The sequence below is a fragment of the Calonectris borealis genome, chromosome 2, assembly GCF_964195595.1.
Source record: "Calonectris borealis chromosome 2, bCalBor7.hap1.2, whole genome shotgun sequence".
Lineage (NCBI taxonomy): Eukaryota > Metazoa > Chordata > Aves > Procellariiformes > Procellariidae > Calonectris > Calonectris borealis.
The window spans coordinates 117,130,156-117,147,549 of NC_134313.1; the positions used below are offsets into that span (position 1 = coordinate 117,130,156).

The 17,394-nt window shown below is 40.5% G+C and overlaps 1 protein-coding gene across 1 annotated transcript in view; it reads left to right on the forward strand.

Annotated features, from left to right (window-relative positions):
• Positions 1 to 17,394, forward strand: part of BMPER (BMP binding endothelial regulator) — a 148,155-nt gene that overhangs the window by 85,000 nt on the left and 45,761 nt on the right. The window contains exons 11-12 of the mRNA XM_075143059.1: positions 2,567 to 2,612; positions 11,704 to 12,033. Coding sequence (XP_074999160.1) covers positions 2,567 to 2,612; positions 11,704 to 12,033 — 376 coding nt within the window. The remainder of the gene's footprint in view (positions 1 to 2,566; positions 2,613 to 11,703; positions 12,034 to 17,394) is intronic.

Below are 17,394 nucleotides of genomic sequence, written 5' to 3' on the forward strand. Positions count from 1 at the left end.
CTCTTTCTTGCCTTGTGCCATCTCCTTTCTGATTACCCATCCTTATAATTTTCCGCCTCACCTCCTCTCCTTACACCTTTGCAATCCCCACTAACAATGTAAGCCTGTGGTAATGGTCAGTGGTCATGGGCATGCCTCTTTTTGTACTGCTAGAGGAGAGCCTGGTGAATTTTACAGCATACAGCCTTTTCTGAACTCCAGGGCTGTGCAAAAGTTAATAGAATTAAATTCACAGCACATGAAGACATTTGCAGAGTTCGATTCTGTGGGTAAATTTTGAACCCGTGAACTTCAAGTGAGTTGAAAATTTATTCAGAACACGTTCTCCCATCTCTAGCACAGACTGCATTTAATGTTATACACATCTGTTATTATTACAAACAAAAAGTTGCTGTTTTTACTCTAGTGCCAAATGAGGCACAAAAAAACAACAGCTGTTGCTATTGCACAACCAAACAACCTCCTTCCCCCCCCAATTAGTCTTGCCTTAAAAAAATAGAAAATAAAAACCTCAGACATAAAATTGAAAACCTCATAAAAAAGAAGAAAAATCCCAGAAAATAAATAGACTCAAATGTGGTCTGCTTATAAATATTCATAGGGAAAAATGGGATCACATCACTTAGCCCACTCCTAAGGGAACCCTCAATGCTAACGAACTCTTGCAGCACATGTTAGCAATAATGGGTTTCCTTATTCTACAAGACAAAAACAGGATCTCGGGCCAACATGGTGGCTCAAGTAACCAGCCTCAGCAGGCTGCCTTGGAGATTCCAATTTCACTTGAATTCTTGCCACTTCCAGCTCGGCTGATGATTTCAACTCTTTTATTGAAACAGAGAGGTAAGGCTGTGCGGTGCAGTGTGTGGCATTCAGCTGCGCGTCTTCCGTTCGTACAAATAAGTGTTGCCCAGCTCCTTATTTCTGTGCAGTTTTAATGGTTCCGCCTTTAACGGGTTTTGTCCTAGCAGGTGCTTGGTAGGTCTCCCTGTTGCAGCCTGGTCCTCAGCTATTCTCTTTGCTCTGGGGCCTGGTGGTCACACAAACATCTAAGCATTGCCCACACTGCCAGTGAAACTCTGATCCAGCCCTTTTCTCAAGTCCAGATGTGCCTCAAGTCTGTTCACTGCAGTTGCACATTCAAAGACTGAACTTTTATGCCCTGTGGATGATAAGCCCAAGTGCACTCATCACCAAGCTCTCATTCATACCATCTGGGTACACCAAGCATGAGCAGGTCAGAGCGTGCTCCACTCCTGTCTGCTGGCAGATACTTGGAGTTCATTTCTCCCCATGCACATTGTCAAAGCTTGGCAGTGCTGTAGGCAGAAAGCAAGGCAGGCAGCAATAGGGCTTTCTGCCTGTGCCCACTTCCCTGCTCTCTGCATAGACCTGCCACCTATTTCTTGTCTGTTTTCACGAGCTTTTCTGCACTGTTGACTATGTTCAGTGGGCAGAATAGCACAGCTCCATTTGCTCACTCTTGCTGGCCGCTCCTTGCTCACCTGCTTGATGGGGAACAGGAGCAGTGGTCCCACAAAGGGGACTTTCTCTGTGTTCAACTACTGTTGGAGCAAAGGGTCGGTGCTGGGGAGCAGCACAGCTCCATATGCCTCTTCCTTCCATGTATGGGAATGCGGGAGAGCTCCAATACCACCATAAGTTCTGTTATAACCCATGCCAGTTTTTGCTTGGAAAAACACATCGTTCAGCCTGAAATTTTCCAGGCTTATCCTCTAGCTTGACCGTTAGCTTTAGGGAATTCAAGTAAAATCAGATAGAACATCTTTTAATTCGATGAAGACTGAAAAGGAGCGTGAATGTATGTACACAGAGGCATGCCTCCTGCTTATAGCCAGCATTGTATAAGACACAACCATAAATAAAATTGACCTGGGCAGAGTGGTAAATAAAGATTCGAACCTTTTGTCCATATTACTATGACTAGACCAAATTGTTTCCTTTTAGACGTTGCACATCCTTGGATGCATGCCCATTTACTTCATTGGGGAGATTGGTCCATGACTGGTAATATGATTTGGTGAGAGATAGCACAAGATTTAGCCATGAAAGAAATCTGGCCAAACTAGATCTCTACCAGTGCCTCCTTCCTTCCTTCATTTTTGTAGGAAAAATGAAGGATTTGGGGGGAGTGTGGGGGTGGGTGTGGAGCACATTGCCTCTGTGTGGTGACTAAAAGGGTGTACATAGGAAATGTACTGTATATATTTTGGGATGTGGGGGAAAAGGTAGCGATCTTGTTAACCCAATGACTGGTCTGCTTTAGATATTCGTGAATACTTGAGTCCAAAATTCTCTCACACTCTCTCTAAAGAGAAAAGTAGTAACAGAGAACCCTTTTAGTATTTCATTTCTTATAAGACTGCCAGGAAGCTCTTTGAATAGTTCTGTCTGTTTTTAGCACCTGATATTTGAAGCTGTAACCAGGGCATTGAGTTCAAACACAACTTGAACTATTTTCAAAGGCTTATCCAGCCTTACAACATAACACAGTCATTGCTCCAAAAACTCTTTCATTAAATCAGCCTGTCTTTCTCCCAATTAGGGTAAAATCCTGAACAGAAAAGGATGCTGTCCTATTTGCACTGAAAGTAAGTTCTTTCTTCACATTCTTTAAATTCTTTTTATTCTTTCAGAGAAAATATAGTAGAAGTATGTTTACTTTTCTGCCTTCTTTTTAGAGGTGGCTAAAGGACAGGTGATTATTGCTGGCCACAGATTTTGCCTCCTATAAATCTGTAAATTTAAAATAAAATGCCTGGGTGTTTTATTTTTATTTTATTTTATTTTTTCCAAATAACAATATTTTTGTCAAATCTGAGGTGCTGCTTTTTGAAGGATATAGTTGGCCTGTGCAATTTGTAGGTAATAAAATAAGCAAATGAATAGAGTTGTAACTTTTAGCACTGGGTACCTTTTATATCTATAATTAGCCCAGCTATGTGTACATATAATCCAACACCTTTGCAGATGATTTGTGAGAGTTAAAAAAAGGTGTGCAGAAATCTGAGTCACAGTCTGGGGCAGCAGTGGAAAGTACAATAGAAAGCTATCCTTCTGTCTGTATGATGTTTAGCTCAACCATCACCTTTTTTCCCTTTACTCTTCACTTCAGGAATGATCATCTTATGGTATCACTTGTGTTCTCTCCTAGTCAGCAAAGTACTTACACTTCTTTTTAAGCTTGTCCTATTTAAGTCAACAGGGAGACCTGTCTTCGCTGAAGTTAACAGGATACAATTATGTATTTCCTTCAGGACATGTTTAAGTATTTTACCAAATAGGGACAGACTGCTAAAATGGGGTTTTATGATTTATAGGAAGGCTTCTGAAAGAAGGAACAGGTTTTTAAGTAGAGTGTTTCCTATTCTTTTGTCTAAAATCAAATTGGTGTTGCTGATCGACTCAATTCTGGGTGCCCTTGGCTTGCACAAATTCCATGTGCTAAATACCTGTTTTTCCACTCTGCAGCTCAATTATTTTGAAACATGTAACTTGTGATAAAATAAATCTAGTTTGCAAGTCTTCAGTATCAAAATGAAATTAAATACAAGTGGCAACCTTAGAAACACTTGAAATAATACTGAGCACAGGGAGAAATGAAAGAGGATTCAACTGACCACAGTTGATTTCATGTTAGCTCAGTTTCAAGGGAGAAGAAATTTGCATAGACCTCTGCTCGAACATGACGTCATTAGTGTCATGAATTCATCAATGTCTATCTTACCTTTGTTCTTCTGTTTCAGTCTCATTTAACCTTTCTCATGTGTTCTTTTGTAACATGAGAGGGGAAGGAAAATAATGGGGCCAGCCATTCCCTCAAAGCACTGGAGACCCTCCACTATAAGGGGTTAAAAAGAAGACAGTACAGTGACTCCTTCAGAAATGCTGCCAGAGAATGATGACTTGTCATAACTGTTTCATGGGAGAAGGAGGCAAAAAAAAGATTTCTTCAAAGTAAGAATAACTCATCTAGAAACCAGGTTACCTAAAAAGTCAGAACTTCTTGATGATACAAGAAGGGAATGGTCATGACTATAAGAAATGTGAAATTAAGGGCAGACCATTGTTGCTCGTCCTCCTACCATGCAGCTCTGTAAAGAGCCTGGCTCCATCTTCCCAGTAACCTCTTTCTAGGTACTGGCAGACTGCTCTTAGGTTTCCCCGAAGCTTTCAGGATAAACAACCTTATTCCCTTAGCCTCTTCTCATGGGTCCTGTCTGCACTGCATTGGCTGTACATGAGGCTGGGAGGCTCGTTGCGCTGTCCCGCAGTGGCATGCTCCTCATTGCACATGAAACAGAGGGGTTCTTTTCTTGGAGAGGTGTCTCACTATGGACCCATTTAGTATTTGGAGAGGTCATGATACTGAGCTGATTCTAAGCTTTTATGATTAAAGGCCTTTCCCAGCTTTTATCAGGTAATGTAATCAAAGAGCTTAAACACCCACTGTCATACAGCAGTGGTAGCCATTAGTGTTTTAACAGTGCCATTTGCAAGGAACTAATTCCACCTTTGCACCAGAAGTGCTGTAAATCTCATGATGACATAAGACAGGCAAAAGGCAGAATCATAAGGATTTCAGTGATGATCACTATCTCAGATAATAATTAGAAACTTTGCTAATTCAGCTAATTTCTGATGAGATAAGATGTACATGCACAGCCCTTTCCCTTACCCACCCACTCATGTTGATTCTCTTTCCACATATTAACACACCAGACATTTCTGGCGGTCCAGCAGATATTAATTTTCCAAAGTAAAAACAACATAGGAGGTACAAGAACATACTGTACACAGGAGAGCTTTGAGTACAGTTTAAAGGCAGCCAATTTCTATGAAGTGGGTCAAAAACAGTCACGTTGTTAAAGGATACACTTTAAACTGAAAAAAAAAAAAATAACCAAAGGATTATTTTTCAAAGCAGTTTGTTGCAGAGAGAAAAAGTACCTCGTCTCCTAAAGGGCTGGAGAGTCTCTTTTGTCTACTGTTGCCGAAGTTAACTATGGTTAGTTTTGGCATGTTGCTGTTTAAGCTCCATGGCTGGTGTACAGTTATCACTAATTAAACACAGTGGTCATACCAGTGGAAAATTCAACAGTTTAGTTTATCCTGCTGTAAAAATGTAATGAAATGTACTCTTTTGGGCTTGATTTAGAAAAATCACCACTGACGTCAATTCCATAAATTAGTAATCCTATGTTAGACCAAGGTCATTTTCATATTAAAAAAAGAAAACACTAAACCTAAGTTCAAATAACATTAACAGACTGCTCTCAACTCCAGACAAAGACGGGAATTTGCAGTGGAGGTTAAATCTTTGTTCTTGACAAAGAAGAATTGATAGCCCTTGCTGAAATTGCAGTATGCAGTATGAAAGCTTCCTACTGCAACCATGTAGATGTATTTTAATCATGATCAATAATCCTAACACAGTCTTACCTAAGTCATTGTGAGGCTATATGGATGAAGTTTTTTCAAAGTGGACTGCAGTCATCTAGGTCTAGCAGTACACATGATTAATTTTGCAGTAAAGGCCTCTTTTGGGGCAGAAAATTTCCTTCATCACAAATCATTCTGCAGCTTTTTTTAATTGACAAAATGACCAGTGGAGCTAAACCAAACTCAAGGGCATTCGGACTCAGCCTTAGGAGTAAAAGGTTGGTACTTTCACCTGGTCCTGCATCCTTTTTATTTGTTTTCATAGGAATACTGAAAAAATTGATGACTCTTAAAAGCAAAAAAAAAAAAAAAAAGGTAAAAAAAAAAGGTGGGGTTATGCATTGTAGGTACCTGTGAGAGCAGGGAGTGGGACTAAAGGGCCACATAGGCCTCTGTTGGTCCTGTTTCTTGTGTTATTTCCTTGCCATGGAGAAATACATCAACAAAAAGACTGCAATTGTTTATTCATACTGGAATGCTGTTCATGATTTACCTCCTTAGCCATTTCAGCGGTGATGGTCTACTGTATAAATATGTATTTGGACAAATTGGAATACCTATTTTATTTATGAAATAGACCATAAAGACTCCTGTGGAGTTTTTGACACCACACCTTGTAATGTGTATTATATCAAGCTGCACTATGCAGCAGTTATGAGGAAAGTACTCTATGGCTATGCATTTTTTAAAGAAAAGCTAATGAAATTCTATTATGCGTGTTCTGTAGCTAGTTTTCAAAAGTTAATAACGTGTTCTGTTTGATTTAGGGCTTAATTCAGCATATGGGCTAATTGCATTCAAAGTTTCATTTTATTTTTAAAAAGCTGAGATATTTTTGAATTATAGATGTGCAACCAGAACACCCTTAACTAGTAAACTTGTATTTTTTCCTCCCTCTCTTTACTTAGAAAGTGTCCAAACCAATTTTAGTTATAATTTAAAGTATATTTTTCTTGGCCACTCTTAACTAGCTACGAGCCCAGAAGAGTGTGACCAGACATCTGGACATCTTGGACTTCAATTGACTGCTCTGATCTCCTGAAAAAATAAAACAAGCTATTCCATGAGCACCAGAGCTAACAGAGCCTGGTTTCCTATGGATTTGTGTCCCATTTCCTTTATATCCCAACAAATAATAAACCCAGCTAGAGACAATATATCCTGTGGCTGCTCTGGAGCTACAAATGTGCTAATTGCCCAGCCAATATGCTCATGCTCTCCGGCTGGTCAGGATGTGTGTGCTGACTGTCTGTCTGGCCTCCACCAAGCAGTATATATATCTCGCCTTTCTAGAAAGGCTAAATACTGTCTGGGGGGGGTGTGGGGGCATTGGGTGGAAGGCAGAAAGGTACTTTTTGGCAACCACTTATTTCAATAAGTGGTTCTTATCTTTATTCAGCATACTACTTAGAAATGAGTTGTCTTTCAGACTTTTATCCCTCTGTATTGGCCAAAACAGGTCGTGATTTTGTAAATCTTTTTTTTTTTTCCTTATGGGAGTACGTTAAAACTAGGCAATGCTAAAATGTTCTTTTCCTTGCTGTTGCTTTTTCAGCTTCCTTTTTTGTACAGATAAATGTGTTTTCAAAAACGGTGCTCCTTTCCCACAGTTACCTTCCCTGTTACCTTTTCTAATGAAAGTCACTATTTCATTTGAATTGGGTGCATGATTTGTAAATGCAAGGAAAGAGTGCCAAGAGTTCTATAGTATTAACTTTAGCACCTAAATACTATTATTACTACTTTGCAAGAAGCTGTAGAGCCTTAGGTGGGAGCTGAGCAGACTGAATCACACATGTAGTTTAAGATTGTCAAATGTAAAAGCATGAAGTCCATATTCAGTTGCTTAAAAAACAAATGTGAAAACTGCCGAGCTCCCAGAAGCTTTTATGAAAGGCAGAAGTTTTGAATACTGATTTGGGAGCCTAAATGCAGGATTTCCAAAAGAGGTTTAGAGGTGTTTGCAGCCAGCTCCCAATAATGTTTAATCAGAGTTGAGTGCCTAAGGCGCTTTGAAAATCACAGCCTCCTGAACATAGCTCTGGGGCCCTTCTTTGAAAAATCTGTGTTTTTCAGGGACAAAGAGGGAATGGGTATATTTACCTTCATGTGCACGTGTAGATGAGCAAAAGAAGACATCAAAGGTCATGAATGCCAGGTTCAAAACAAGCAAGAGGCAGTGGTTCTTCATGCACTTTGCTCAAGGTTGTTGTGGATGCTAAAAACATTGTTGGGTTCACGGGGAGACTGGACAAATTCACAGAAAAGAAGTCTATCAAAGGTTATTAAGTAAAGAGAAACCGTGTCTAGCTCAGAAAGTCCCTAAGCTGAAAATAGTTGGAGGCTGGCGGAGTCTTAGGGGGAAGTATCGTATATAATTGCCCTTTTCTAACTCTACCCTAGACAGCTGATAGAGACAAGGAGTATCCACAATAAACTGGGAACAATTTACTGTAGGAAAAAAAGGGAAGGATCTTCACCCATGACCCTATGCCTTGCTAGCACAAGCTAGCAAAATTCATTCCAGCGTTGGGGAACATAGCTTTGGTGATGCAGCAACACCTCTCCATCCCTTATGTCCCAAAGGAGGAGCAAGTCAAACACGATCTGAACTAGAGAACTGGTGCTTCCAATAGATTTCAAAAACAGCCAAGCAGAAAGACTGGTTTGTTTCAGAAGGGATAAAAAAAAAAGGAAGAAAAAAGAAGCAAACCATAAAACATGATGTGATTGAAACTCTCCCAAAAGGAAATAAACAACAACCCAAAACCTAAAAATGACAGGAACTCTTTTCATGTTGCCTGGCTTTTGCAGTCTTGTTACACCCGGTATTTAAGGTTTATTTCTAGGCCAACCAGTTCTTCTTACTGGCAGTGCCTGAGTTATCGCACACACTCTTGCAGGGTGTGGACTTTTTTTTTTTTAAAAACCCACAATTTTAGCAAACCTTTCAAGAATGTTTGACACAGTGATATCAGAGAATCAATTATTCAGGCTGTTTTTAGGTAGATTTTCCCTCCCCCATTTCCTTGGTTATTAAAGAAAACAGCGAAATTTGGATCAGACATTCAGTTATCCAGTCCAAAATACATTCTTTTTTATTTTAACTGCACTGCATCAAGTTGACATATGACGTGACACGATGTAACATAACATAAAACAACATTACTCTGCATAACACATTAGAAATTAAAAATAAATATTTCCTTTGGATCCCATTGGTACTATCAATTTTACTTGCACATCTCTAAATTATGTTTGTTCCTCTCATGTCTGCCTCTTACCCACTTGCTTAGGTGAAGAACCAGCTTCCCCCTCCCGATATGTTAGTTCATAACATGTGTAACATGTCCACGTTCTTGGCCTCTAGAAACACAGACAAAAACTGGTTCTCTCCTCTGAAATCTTCACTGATGTTTGGGCTGATTTTTTTGTTGATAGTTTCCTTGTTTTCATAAAAGTTGTCATTATGTTTAAAGAAAAATTAAAGCCTGAAAAAATGAAATAGAATCTGAGCAGGTAATAAAATGTATCTTAATATTCATCATGCAGATAATTACATGAGTACATAAGGAAATCCGAAACATGTTAGTATGATTTAGTAACGGTAAAGTCAGGTGGTCTCCATATAAAATCTACGGATCTTTTTGCCGTTGGTAAAAATTACATTGGTGATTAAAAACGATATGGTTCCTGCCAATTTATGGAGAATCAGTTAATCTTTTTATGGACTTTGGAAAACAGTTATTGATATCCTCATTGGTATCAATGAGGGAAATGAGACTCACAGAAGTGCGTGTTTTTAAAAGCACTCTCTTATCTAAGTGTCTTGGATTTCAGGCTCTGCTTAAAGTCCCTCGGCCCTGATTTCCAGAGGTGTTGATCAAATGTGGTTCATTTTGACTTCTAATGAAGCTGTCAACGTGATGTCCTTGAGAAGTTGAGACTTTTGGTCCCTAGTTGCCAGACATAGTAAAGAGGCTTAGCTAAAGCAGCATGCATGTGGCAAGTTAGGGGTGAAGTACAAATCTCCCACGAACCAGCTCTGTGATGGCACTGCACCAGGCAGTGAGGGAGACTGAGGTTAGAGTTTAGGAAGACCTTGCTCGCAGTAAGGACAGCCGAGCATTGCAACAGGTTGCCAGAGGCGGCTGTGGAGTCGCTGTTACTACTGCTTTTTAAGAGCAGGTTAGACAAATGTCTGTCAGGAGTAACATAGGTACAAGTGATTCTGCATTACAGCCGGAGAAGGAAAAGGCTCCCGGGGTCCCCTTCAGCCCCATTTTCTGTGTCTCCATATAGGTATCCTTGGACGCTCTTTAACTACAGCTAGTAAAATGCCAGAAACATTATAGCTGTTTTAGCATAGCACTCTGCCTAGGCTGAAAAACCCTGCTGAGAAAGGTGTATTGCGTAGTCAGAGCTGCATTGCACCCCACCGAAGGAATTCCCTGCTTCTTCTCCGTAACATCCATGTCTCCTTTTTTGTATGTTTGAATTTGCCTTTTTTTAGCTGCCTTTTCAGGCGAGCCATTGTTAGTTGAATATTTTTTTTTTTTCCCAGTGAATAAATTGTATTCCTTATTACTCTCCCCTCCTTTGTTGGGTTTTTGGTTTTTTTTTTTTCCTGATTGATGCTGTTCACAGCTCTCTGATTACTGAGTCAAATTTTGTTACTGCACCAAGCCCTCCCCCTAAAACAGGCATCATCTTTCAAAAGCATCTTTCAGCCCACGGGTATCCAGCTGGCAGTAGCAGCGTGCATTTCTCTGCCTTGAGACTCCTTCTTCCAGGAACAGCAGCAATGAGATGTGGTTAGGACCTATTGTTATACCAGAAGGCTGCAATGCAAATAAATTTGCTGCCTCTTTGATTGTGAGGCAATTCAATCAATTGCTGAGTAACTGCAGGGTAACCTAGCATCGACATGAGTGTGGAAACGTTCTGCCTTTGAGCTGCGGCTTCTCTGACCAGCGTATGGCTGCAAACATCAATAAGAAATCTCCCTCCATTTGTAATGATGCAAATGATTGGTAGAGATACCATGCCCTTAGATAGTCATTGCATCACTTTAGTCACATACTATTGAGTTTTAGTTGGTAGCATAATAACAATAACTATTACAAGTCAGTTGTGTATAAACGACATCTATGATAGCTTATAACACTGAATAAAGATGTTGTTCTACAGATAATTTGGGACATAAATATAAATAATTATAATATAATAATAAAATAATATAAAATAAAATATAATTCAATTAGATATAAATTATAATAATATAATAATAGTATAAATAAACATAAATATACCTAGTTTATAAATGTACAATATTTATAAGTGTGTCTATGTAAAATACGGACAGAACCAGGTCCTGCTAAAATGGTCTGATGGCTTTTAACTTCGGGGATTACCCCTGCCTAACTGGGGACATTAAGATTAGCCTGAAAAATATACATGTGATGTTTTGAATTTTGCTTCTGTTAGTGGATTAGGCTTTGCTCCCATAACACAACTTAAGGGTGGGAGTTCATCTCAGGGGAATTTAACTGTCTGAGAGGAATGCCTGTAGTCTTCGATACTTGTTTGTGCTCCCATAGCTGGCAGCAGAGAGACAGGCTCCTCCAGAGAGTAATTCCCCACGTATTAAAAGAGACATCTAAAACTGGTGAGATGAAAGACTTTCTAGTCATGTCTGTTTCTCTCTGTCAGTGAGAGGGAGACTGGATGAATTGCTTAGACTAGACATTTCATGTTTGGAAAGCTGAAGCTAGGTGGGAAGGCTCCCATCACACATCTCCAGAAGTATGTGGGCTCTGCAAGCCCAGGGTTCTGCCTGCTCTGATAACTTGAGGGGGGCTTGTATTTTCTGGAAATGAAATAATCTGAAAAATTTCACAGGCATTGTAATAACCTACACTGTTCAGGGGGTACATTATGTTTAAGGGACAAACATACAGGTTGGAAGATATGTCTTTGGTTCCTAGCTACAGGTTAGCCTTTCCTATGCTGCCCCAAGGATCAATTGGCTTTTGGTTCCCACCCGCTTTGGGAAAGGCTTCTACTAAAGCCATGAAGCTTCTGTTTTTCAAAAATATATATTGCTAGTGGGCATCAGCCAAATCTGCCTTAAGGGCAGATAGATTAGGTGAGAGCGGCGTCCTCTAAGTTCTTATCAACTGCTTTTTTCAAACTTTGATTGATCCTGATATGGCGCTTTTGTTTCTCACTCACCTGCAGAGCCTGGAGTTTGCACTGTATTTGGAGACCCTCACTACAACACTTTTGATGGACGGACATTTAACTTTCAGGGAACATGTCAGTACGTTTTGACGAAAGACTGCTCCTCCTCTGCCTCGCCCTTTCAGGTGCTGGTAAAAAACGATGCCCGTCGGACCCGTTCTTTCTCCTGGACAAAATCAGTGGACCTTGTGTTGGGCAGAAGCACTATCAGCCTCCAGCAGCACCTCACGGTGAAGTGGAATGGGACCCGCATCTCACTACCTTGCGAGACACCGCAATTTCAGATCGATTTGGATGGTTATTTGCTGAAAGTGACAACCAAAGCAGGTAGGGCAAGTGTGTGTGTTTGTGTCTTCTCCCTGAACAACTTCTCAAGCGCAACATGAACAGCAGTCAGTAAAAAAGCGTGATAGCGGTAATAAGCATAGTTATAACTCTTTAGAGACCTGAGGAACCCAAAGTGCTTTCAAAATCCCTGCAGCCCACAAGCAGACAGAGATCCCAGCTATGAGTCTGAAGTCTTTGCAGAACATTTACTAAGCTATGTTTCATTCTGCAGCTGACAATTAGCTGCCTGCATAGATGAATATGCCATGAATTAATTTCCAGTAACTTAATGAGTGGCTTATGCAGGGTCATCATTTGATATTTACAGATAAGAACAGAGAGGAGATCAGTTCGTAAACATAACATTCAGGTTTTTTCCCAGTTGCAGCAACATACCTTACAGTCTAAGTCAGCAATTATATAAAATCATAGTTACTAATGGCTGGAATAAGTTTAAGTTGTCAAATTATGGAAATATTTCACTGGGGCTACCCAGCAAAATGGAGATCCTTGTTTGAAAACCAAGGCCTGATTTGCTGTTCAGTGCCATCCTGTTGGGCTTGCTTTGTGCTCGAGTAAGAGTTTGTCTGTGAGGAACAGAGAGTCCACAGCACCAGAAACAAAAGGAAATCAGAAACTTCAGAGAATCTGGTACCTTATTTATAGAAACAGGGAAGGGAGATAGCAGCCTCTCAAGTCTTTTGAGTCCTAGAAAATACATTAATTGTCAAAATGCTAAACCAGAGGACTTACATTTGTTTTGATAAACTGTTCTGAAACTATAGTATCCTCGCATAGATAAATACTGAGGGGAAGTTTAAAACTTTCTCATTAGCATGTGTTAGGTACTACTGTAGTCCTGAGAGATTTCACTTACACAGTGAAGTACTGTTTCAGTGAGAATACTATTTACTGTTAATTCAATTAAATGCCATGTGAAAGCAGTGAAACCAATCTTTCTTATGGAGTGATATGGTCACAGGCGTGACACATAGTCATACTCATTATCTAGCATCATTTTTTTTCAAGGGGGACACTAGCACTCACTGTTGAGCTGAGAATTTAGACACCTGTTCATATAGCCCCTGGAAATGTAAGTCTGCATAATGTGGATCCCAGCTCTGGGCTCATTCCTCAAAGTGGCAATGCAGATTTTTGTGGCTGTCTGTAAAATGCACACAAGTTGACCATTATTCACAACTTCTAATTAAAAGCATCTTGAGGGTTTCTCTTTGCAGCCAGCTGAACGCTATGAATTCTGGCGATGTGGATTTCATTAGCCAACCACAGGCCAAGGAAAGGTTTTCAATCAAAGATGAATGACAGCTAATCCTGCTGCTATTCTATTTGTCTCTGGTGCAAGCCTAATAAATGACTACACACATCCTTGTCCATGTGTTGGCAGAGGGAGTGCAAACATGGCATATGACAACATACCAAACAGTGTGTAATCACTACAAATTATAGCCTAAATAATTCCTCCCCTTAACGGAGCAGGATCAGGTTTCTCTCGCTGAACACAGCACGATGGGCCAAGTCCTCCTTTCCTCAGCACGTAAGGCCTGGAAAGCAGCAGAACGGCATGGCTCCATTTTGCTGGGAGAGGACAAGCAGCAGAGAGGTTGTAGAGAGGAGGAATGTGCTGAGTAGAATTGGTTTAAAGACAAACCTTTTGTTCCACAGGAAATTTGGAGTGCCGGGGGAAAAAAATTGGTAAATTTTCTCTGTTTCAGAATGAAACATGGATTTTTTTAAAAAAACCTACTTTCCCAGTGTAGGATGAAAAAAGAGGGGGAGGGATGAAGTAATGAAAAATAAGCAAAACCGCTGCACTAGAAGCAAAATTCAAAGTAAAATTGGGCTGGGAAGTGCAGGGTCTGGTGCTTACGGCTCAGCCAGCATTCCCACGGCTTTTGGTTTTCCTTTTGCCGAGCTGGGAGCTGAGCCCTGGATAAAACAGGGGAGCCCAAAGCTTCAGGAAGCCTTGTGGTCCCTGGCTACAGGGCAATCTGCATGGCAGGGCTGTACTGGAGTTGCATACCCTGAGAATCCAGGCTTCCAGGCAGCCCACCAGGCGAGCTGGCAGGAAACCAGCTTGGAGCCTTGCCTGTGCTGTGTTGGAAGTTCATTGAATCCGATATGGCTCCCTGAAGTATTTCAGTTCTGATGAATTGGCATTTTCCAGTGAAAACCTGTTTTGTTGCTAAATTCCTCACCAGCTGTAGCTCTGGATGCCATGCAGCAGCAATTCTGGCACCCTGCACTTGCAGGTACTTCCTCATGGGTGTGGTTGGGATGGTGTTGAGTCCTTGTCAAAATTTGTGTGTTAAAAAGACGAGAGAACAGAGGGCCACAGGGCTGGTGTTACTTATCTGTCCCTCTAGTGCAGGAGCATTTTTTTTGTTGTTGTTTCTGTGCTGATCTTTTGCACGAAGCTGCTTTGCTGAGGTTTTCTGTACCAAGATTGGCACTAAATCTTTAGAGAAGAGTGGTCTGCCAGTTCTCGAGGATGCCTTTACCATGAAAAATCGTGCAGAACAATTGATGGGAGTTCCCAGCATGGGGAACTCAGTGTGTGATGTCCATAAATCCAGAAGGTTTTTTTAAATGCAGTAGAGCACACAGTGTGCCAAGTTAAGAAATCAAGTAACAAGTTGATTAAGCATCCTTCAAAGAAAGGGGAAAATTGGAAAACCCTAAAAAGTAACTCAGAGAATATTCCTTTTCTGCACATCCCCAGATGGGACCGATGCTGCATCCTTTGGTTTCACATCTCTTGGATTCTGATCCTTGTCCAAGTGAATGGGAAACTCATCCATTTTGGGGGGGGAAGGAAAGGGGGGCCATAGGCACCAAGAAACTCTTCCAAACAATTTCTGTCTGCCAAAGAGACCATTTCAAACATCGCTCTGTAGCATAATCCCATCTGTCACAGCTCTTGTTGTTTTACAGAAACCAACTGAATTTTCTGCTTGTGAAAAAAGAAAAAGGCACACACTGCACAGTGCGATCAGGCTCCAACAAGATTATCATGCACCTTCCTCGCTACCCCAAAAGGGAATAAGCTCCGTTATGGACAGAAACCTTTAGGCTGTTCATCAAAGCTAGAAATTACCCTTCCATCTGAGCAATTACAGCAGAATATAGTGTAATTAAACAATACTCAGCTAGAGGAAAGAACATCCTTTTGTGGTAGTTAAACTGTGAGTCTCTTGAATCAAATCCAGTAATCAAAGTGGGACTCTCTAGATTTAAAAATGTGCATTTTTATATGCTGAGATGAAAAGTCATAATTTTATGTTATTCTTGTCTGCATACCTAGAGTTCACAGAGCAACATGTAACAAGTAGAATAACTTAACTCTCACAAAGGACACACAAATATTTAGGATAATTTTAGAGTTAACCTTTTGTAATGAATGTGAGTGGTTTCACTGAAAGTCAGTAAGTCTTGGCTTGAGAAAAAAAAGTTGTAAAAGGAAAATTAAGATAGAATCATTAGCCAGTCTTTTGTGACTCTGCTTAAAGTCAGCAGCTTCTGAGGGAGCTTGTTTGGGGAAGAAATTGAACACCGCCTTAAAAACTGGAGTTATTTTCTGAAGAGAACTGCCTGAGAATTTGGATCTTGATGCTTCAAGCTTTGAGAAAGTTTATATGATTCTCAAGTCTGATGAGATCTTAGTTTATAAATTAATGGCAAGATTTTTCTAAATGCCAGCACGGCAGTATTAATCTGGTGTCTGCAAATCAAGCTGTGTTTTGTTTTGTTCAGAGTTGTCAGAAGCAAAGACAGCTGGAATTTGAATTTGTCCAGCAATGATAATGTATGAAGCAGCTTAAAAGGCAGTTTTCCCCCTTGCCACTGTGCTGGCCTCGTTAACAATTGTAGTCTTGCACAATTTCTCAGTTGGCTGGGTGTAAAGTGCCTTTGGAGGAGGACACAGTGGCCCTATCCATGCTGGGTTTATTAGATAATTGGAAACTGCTTTCAGGCATAGCCAGCTCAGAACATATTTGTGCTATCATTGCTAATCTATAGTGATAAGAAAACATGATGCAATAGACTGTAGTGACCAGTGATGCAGAATTATCTGCACAACCTTGCTGGGTAAATCGTTCCCCAAACTCTTGGTGACACAGTGTAAACCACATAAGCGCCAGGGCAGTATGTACCGATGGCAAAGCACCCCTTCTATAGCCATAATTGCCGTTTGAGCCTCACCCTGTTTCTCTGCAGCGCGGGTAGGAATTGTCATAGGAGACAATGGGATGTGTTGCTAAAGGAAGGGTTCCAGCTTTGAACTGAGTCACTGGTATGTTAATTACTTACATGAGGATAGGGCAGGATTTGGATCACATAGTGACAAGCACTGATTTACAAGAGGAAAGGGTGGTGCTAAGCCAGCCCACACAGCAAATGTAGAAAGCTGGAGCGAAGCCCTGGTCCTGCACCGCAGAGTGATGCTGTTTGGTATTCTTGGCCAGGCAGGGAGAAGAGGGTAAAATCTGGATTATCCTGTTTAAAAGCAGGTTCCTGTGTTTATCCTTAACTAACCGCTGCACACAGGTACTTTATGGGAATAAATTAATGTCAGCAAAATTATTTGTGATCTTCAGATGCAGGGTTACTGCAGAGATGTGAAGTAGTAGCATTCATCAGACATTGGAAATAGTTAAAAAGAAAGGCCATTTTTTGGGTAGAAGTTAAGCAGCAGTGATTCTTGGTGTTTTTTTCCCATATGATACCAAAATTGCTTTCCCTTTTGAGATACATATTTACTCCTCAAAGGATGGAATTCATTTAATTTACAAACACCCAAAAACTAGAAGTTTAGTCTCTACCTGGTTTCTGGGCCCTCTAGAGTATCACTGGAAACAGAAAGGCATTCAGAAGGTAGTTTATTCCCTCTGCATTAGACACCTATGTTGTGACCCAGAGCTGCCTATTTCTCTCCATCAAAGAGAGGGCCCAGACAGCTGACTTAAGCTAGACACCCAACTTTTAGATGGGTACAGACAGGTAAAATGGATTTCGTCCACAGAAAGCAATTTTGATTTTGATGTACTAGAAGTGCAAAACCTTACTGTAAAACAGATTGTAGCAGAACACTTACATCCCAGCCACTAGATGAAGGTTGGATGTTTACCATCATTCCTCAGCGTTGCTGACTTATGAAGACAACTTCAAAAGGTTGGTAATTAACACCTTTTGAATGAACAGTTTGAATCCAATTCAGAATGCCTTCTTACAACAGTTTTACCCATCTGACATACCTTTGTGGTCATCTTTTTCACTCTCTTTACCCACACAAAATTAGGTACTTGTATTGGAACAGTTGTATTCACCCAAATGAGTGATCAG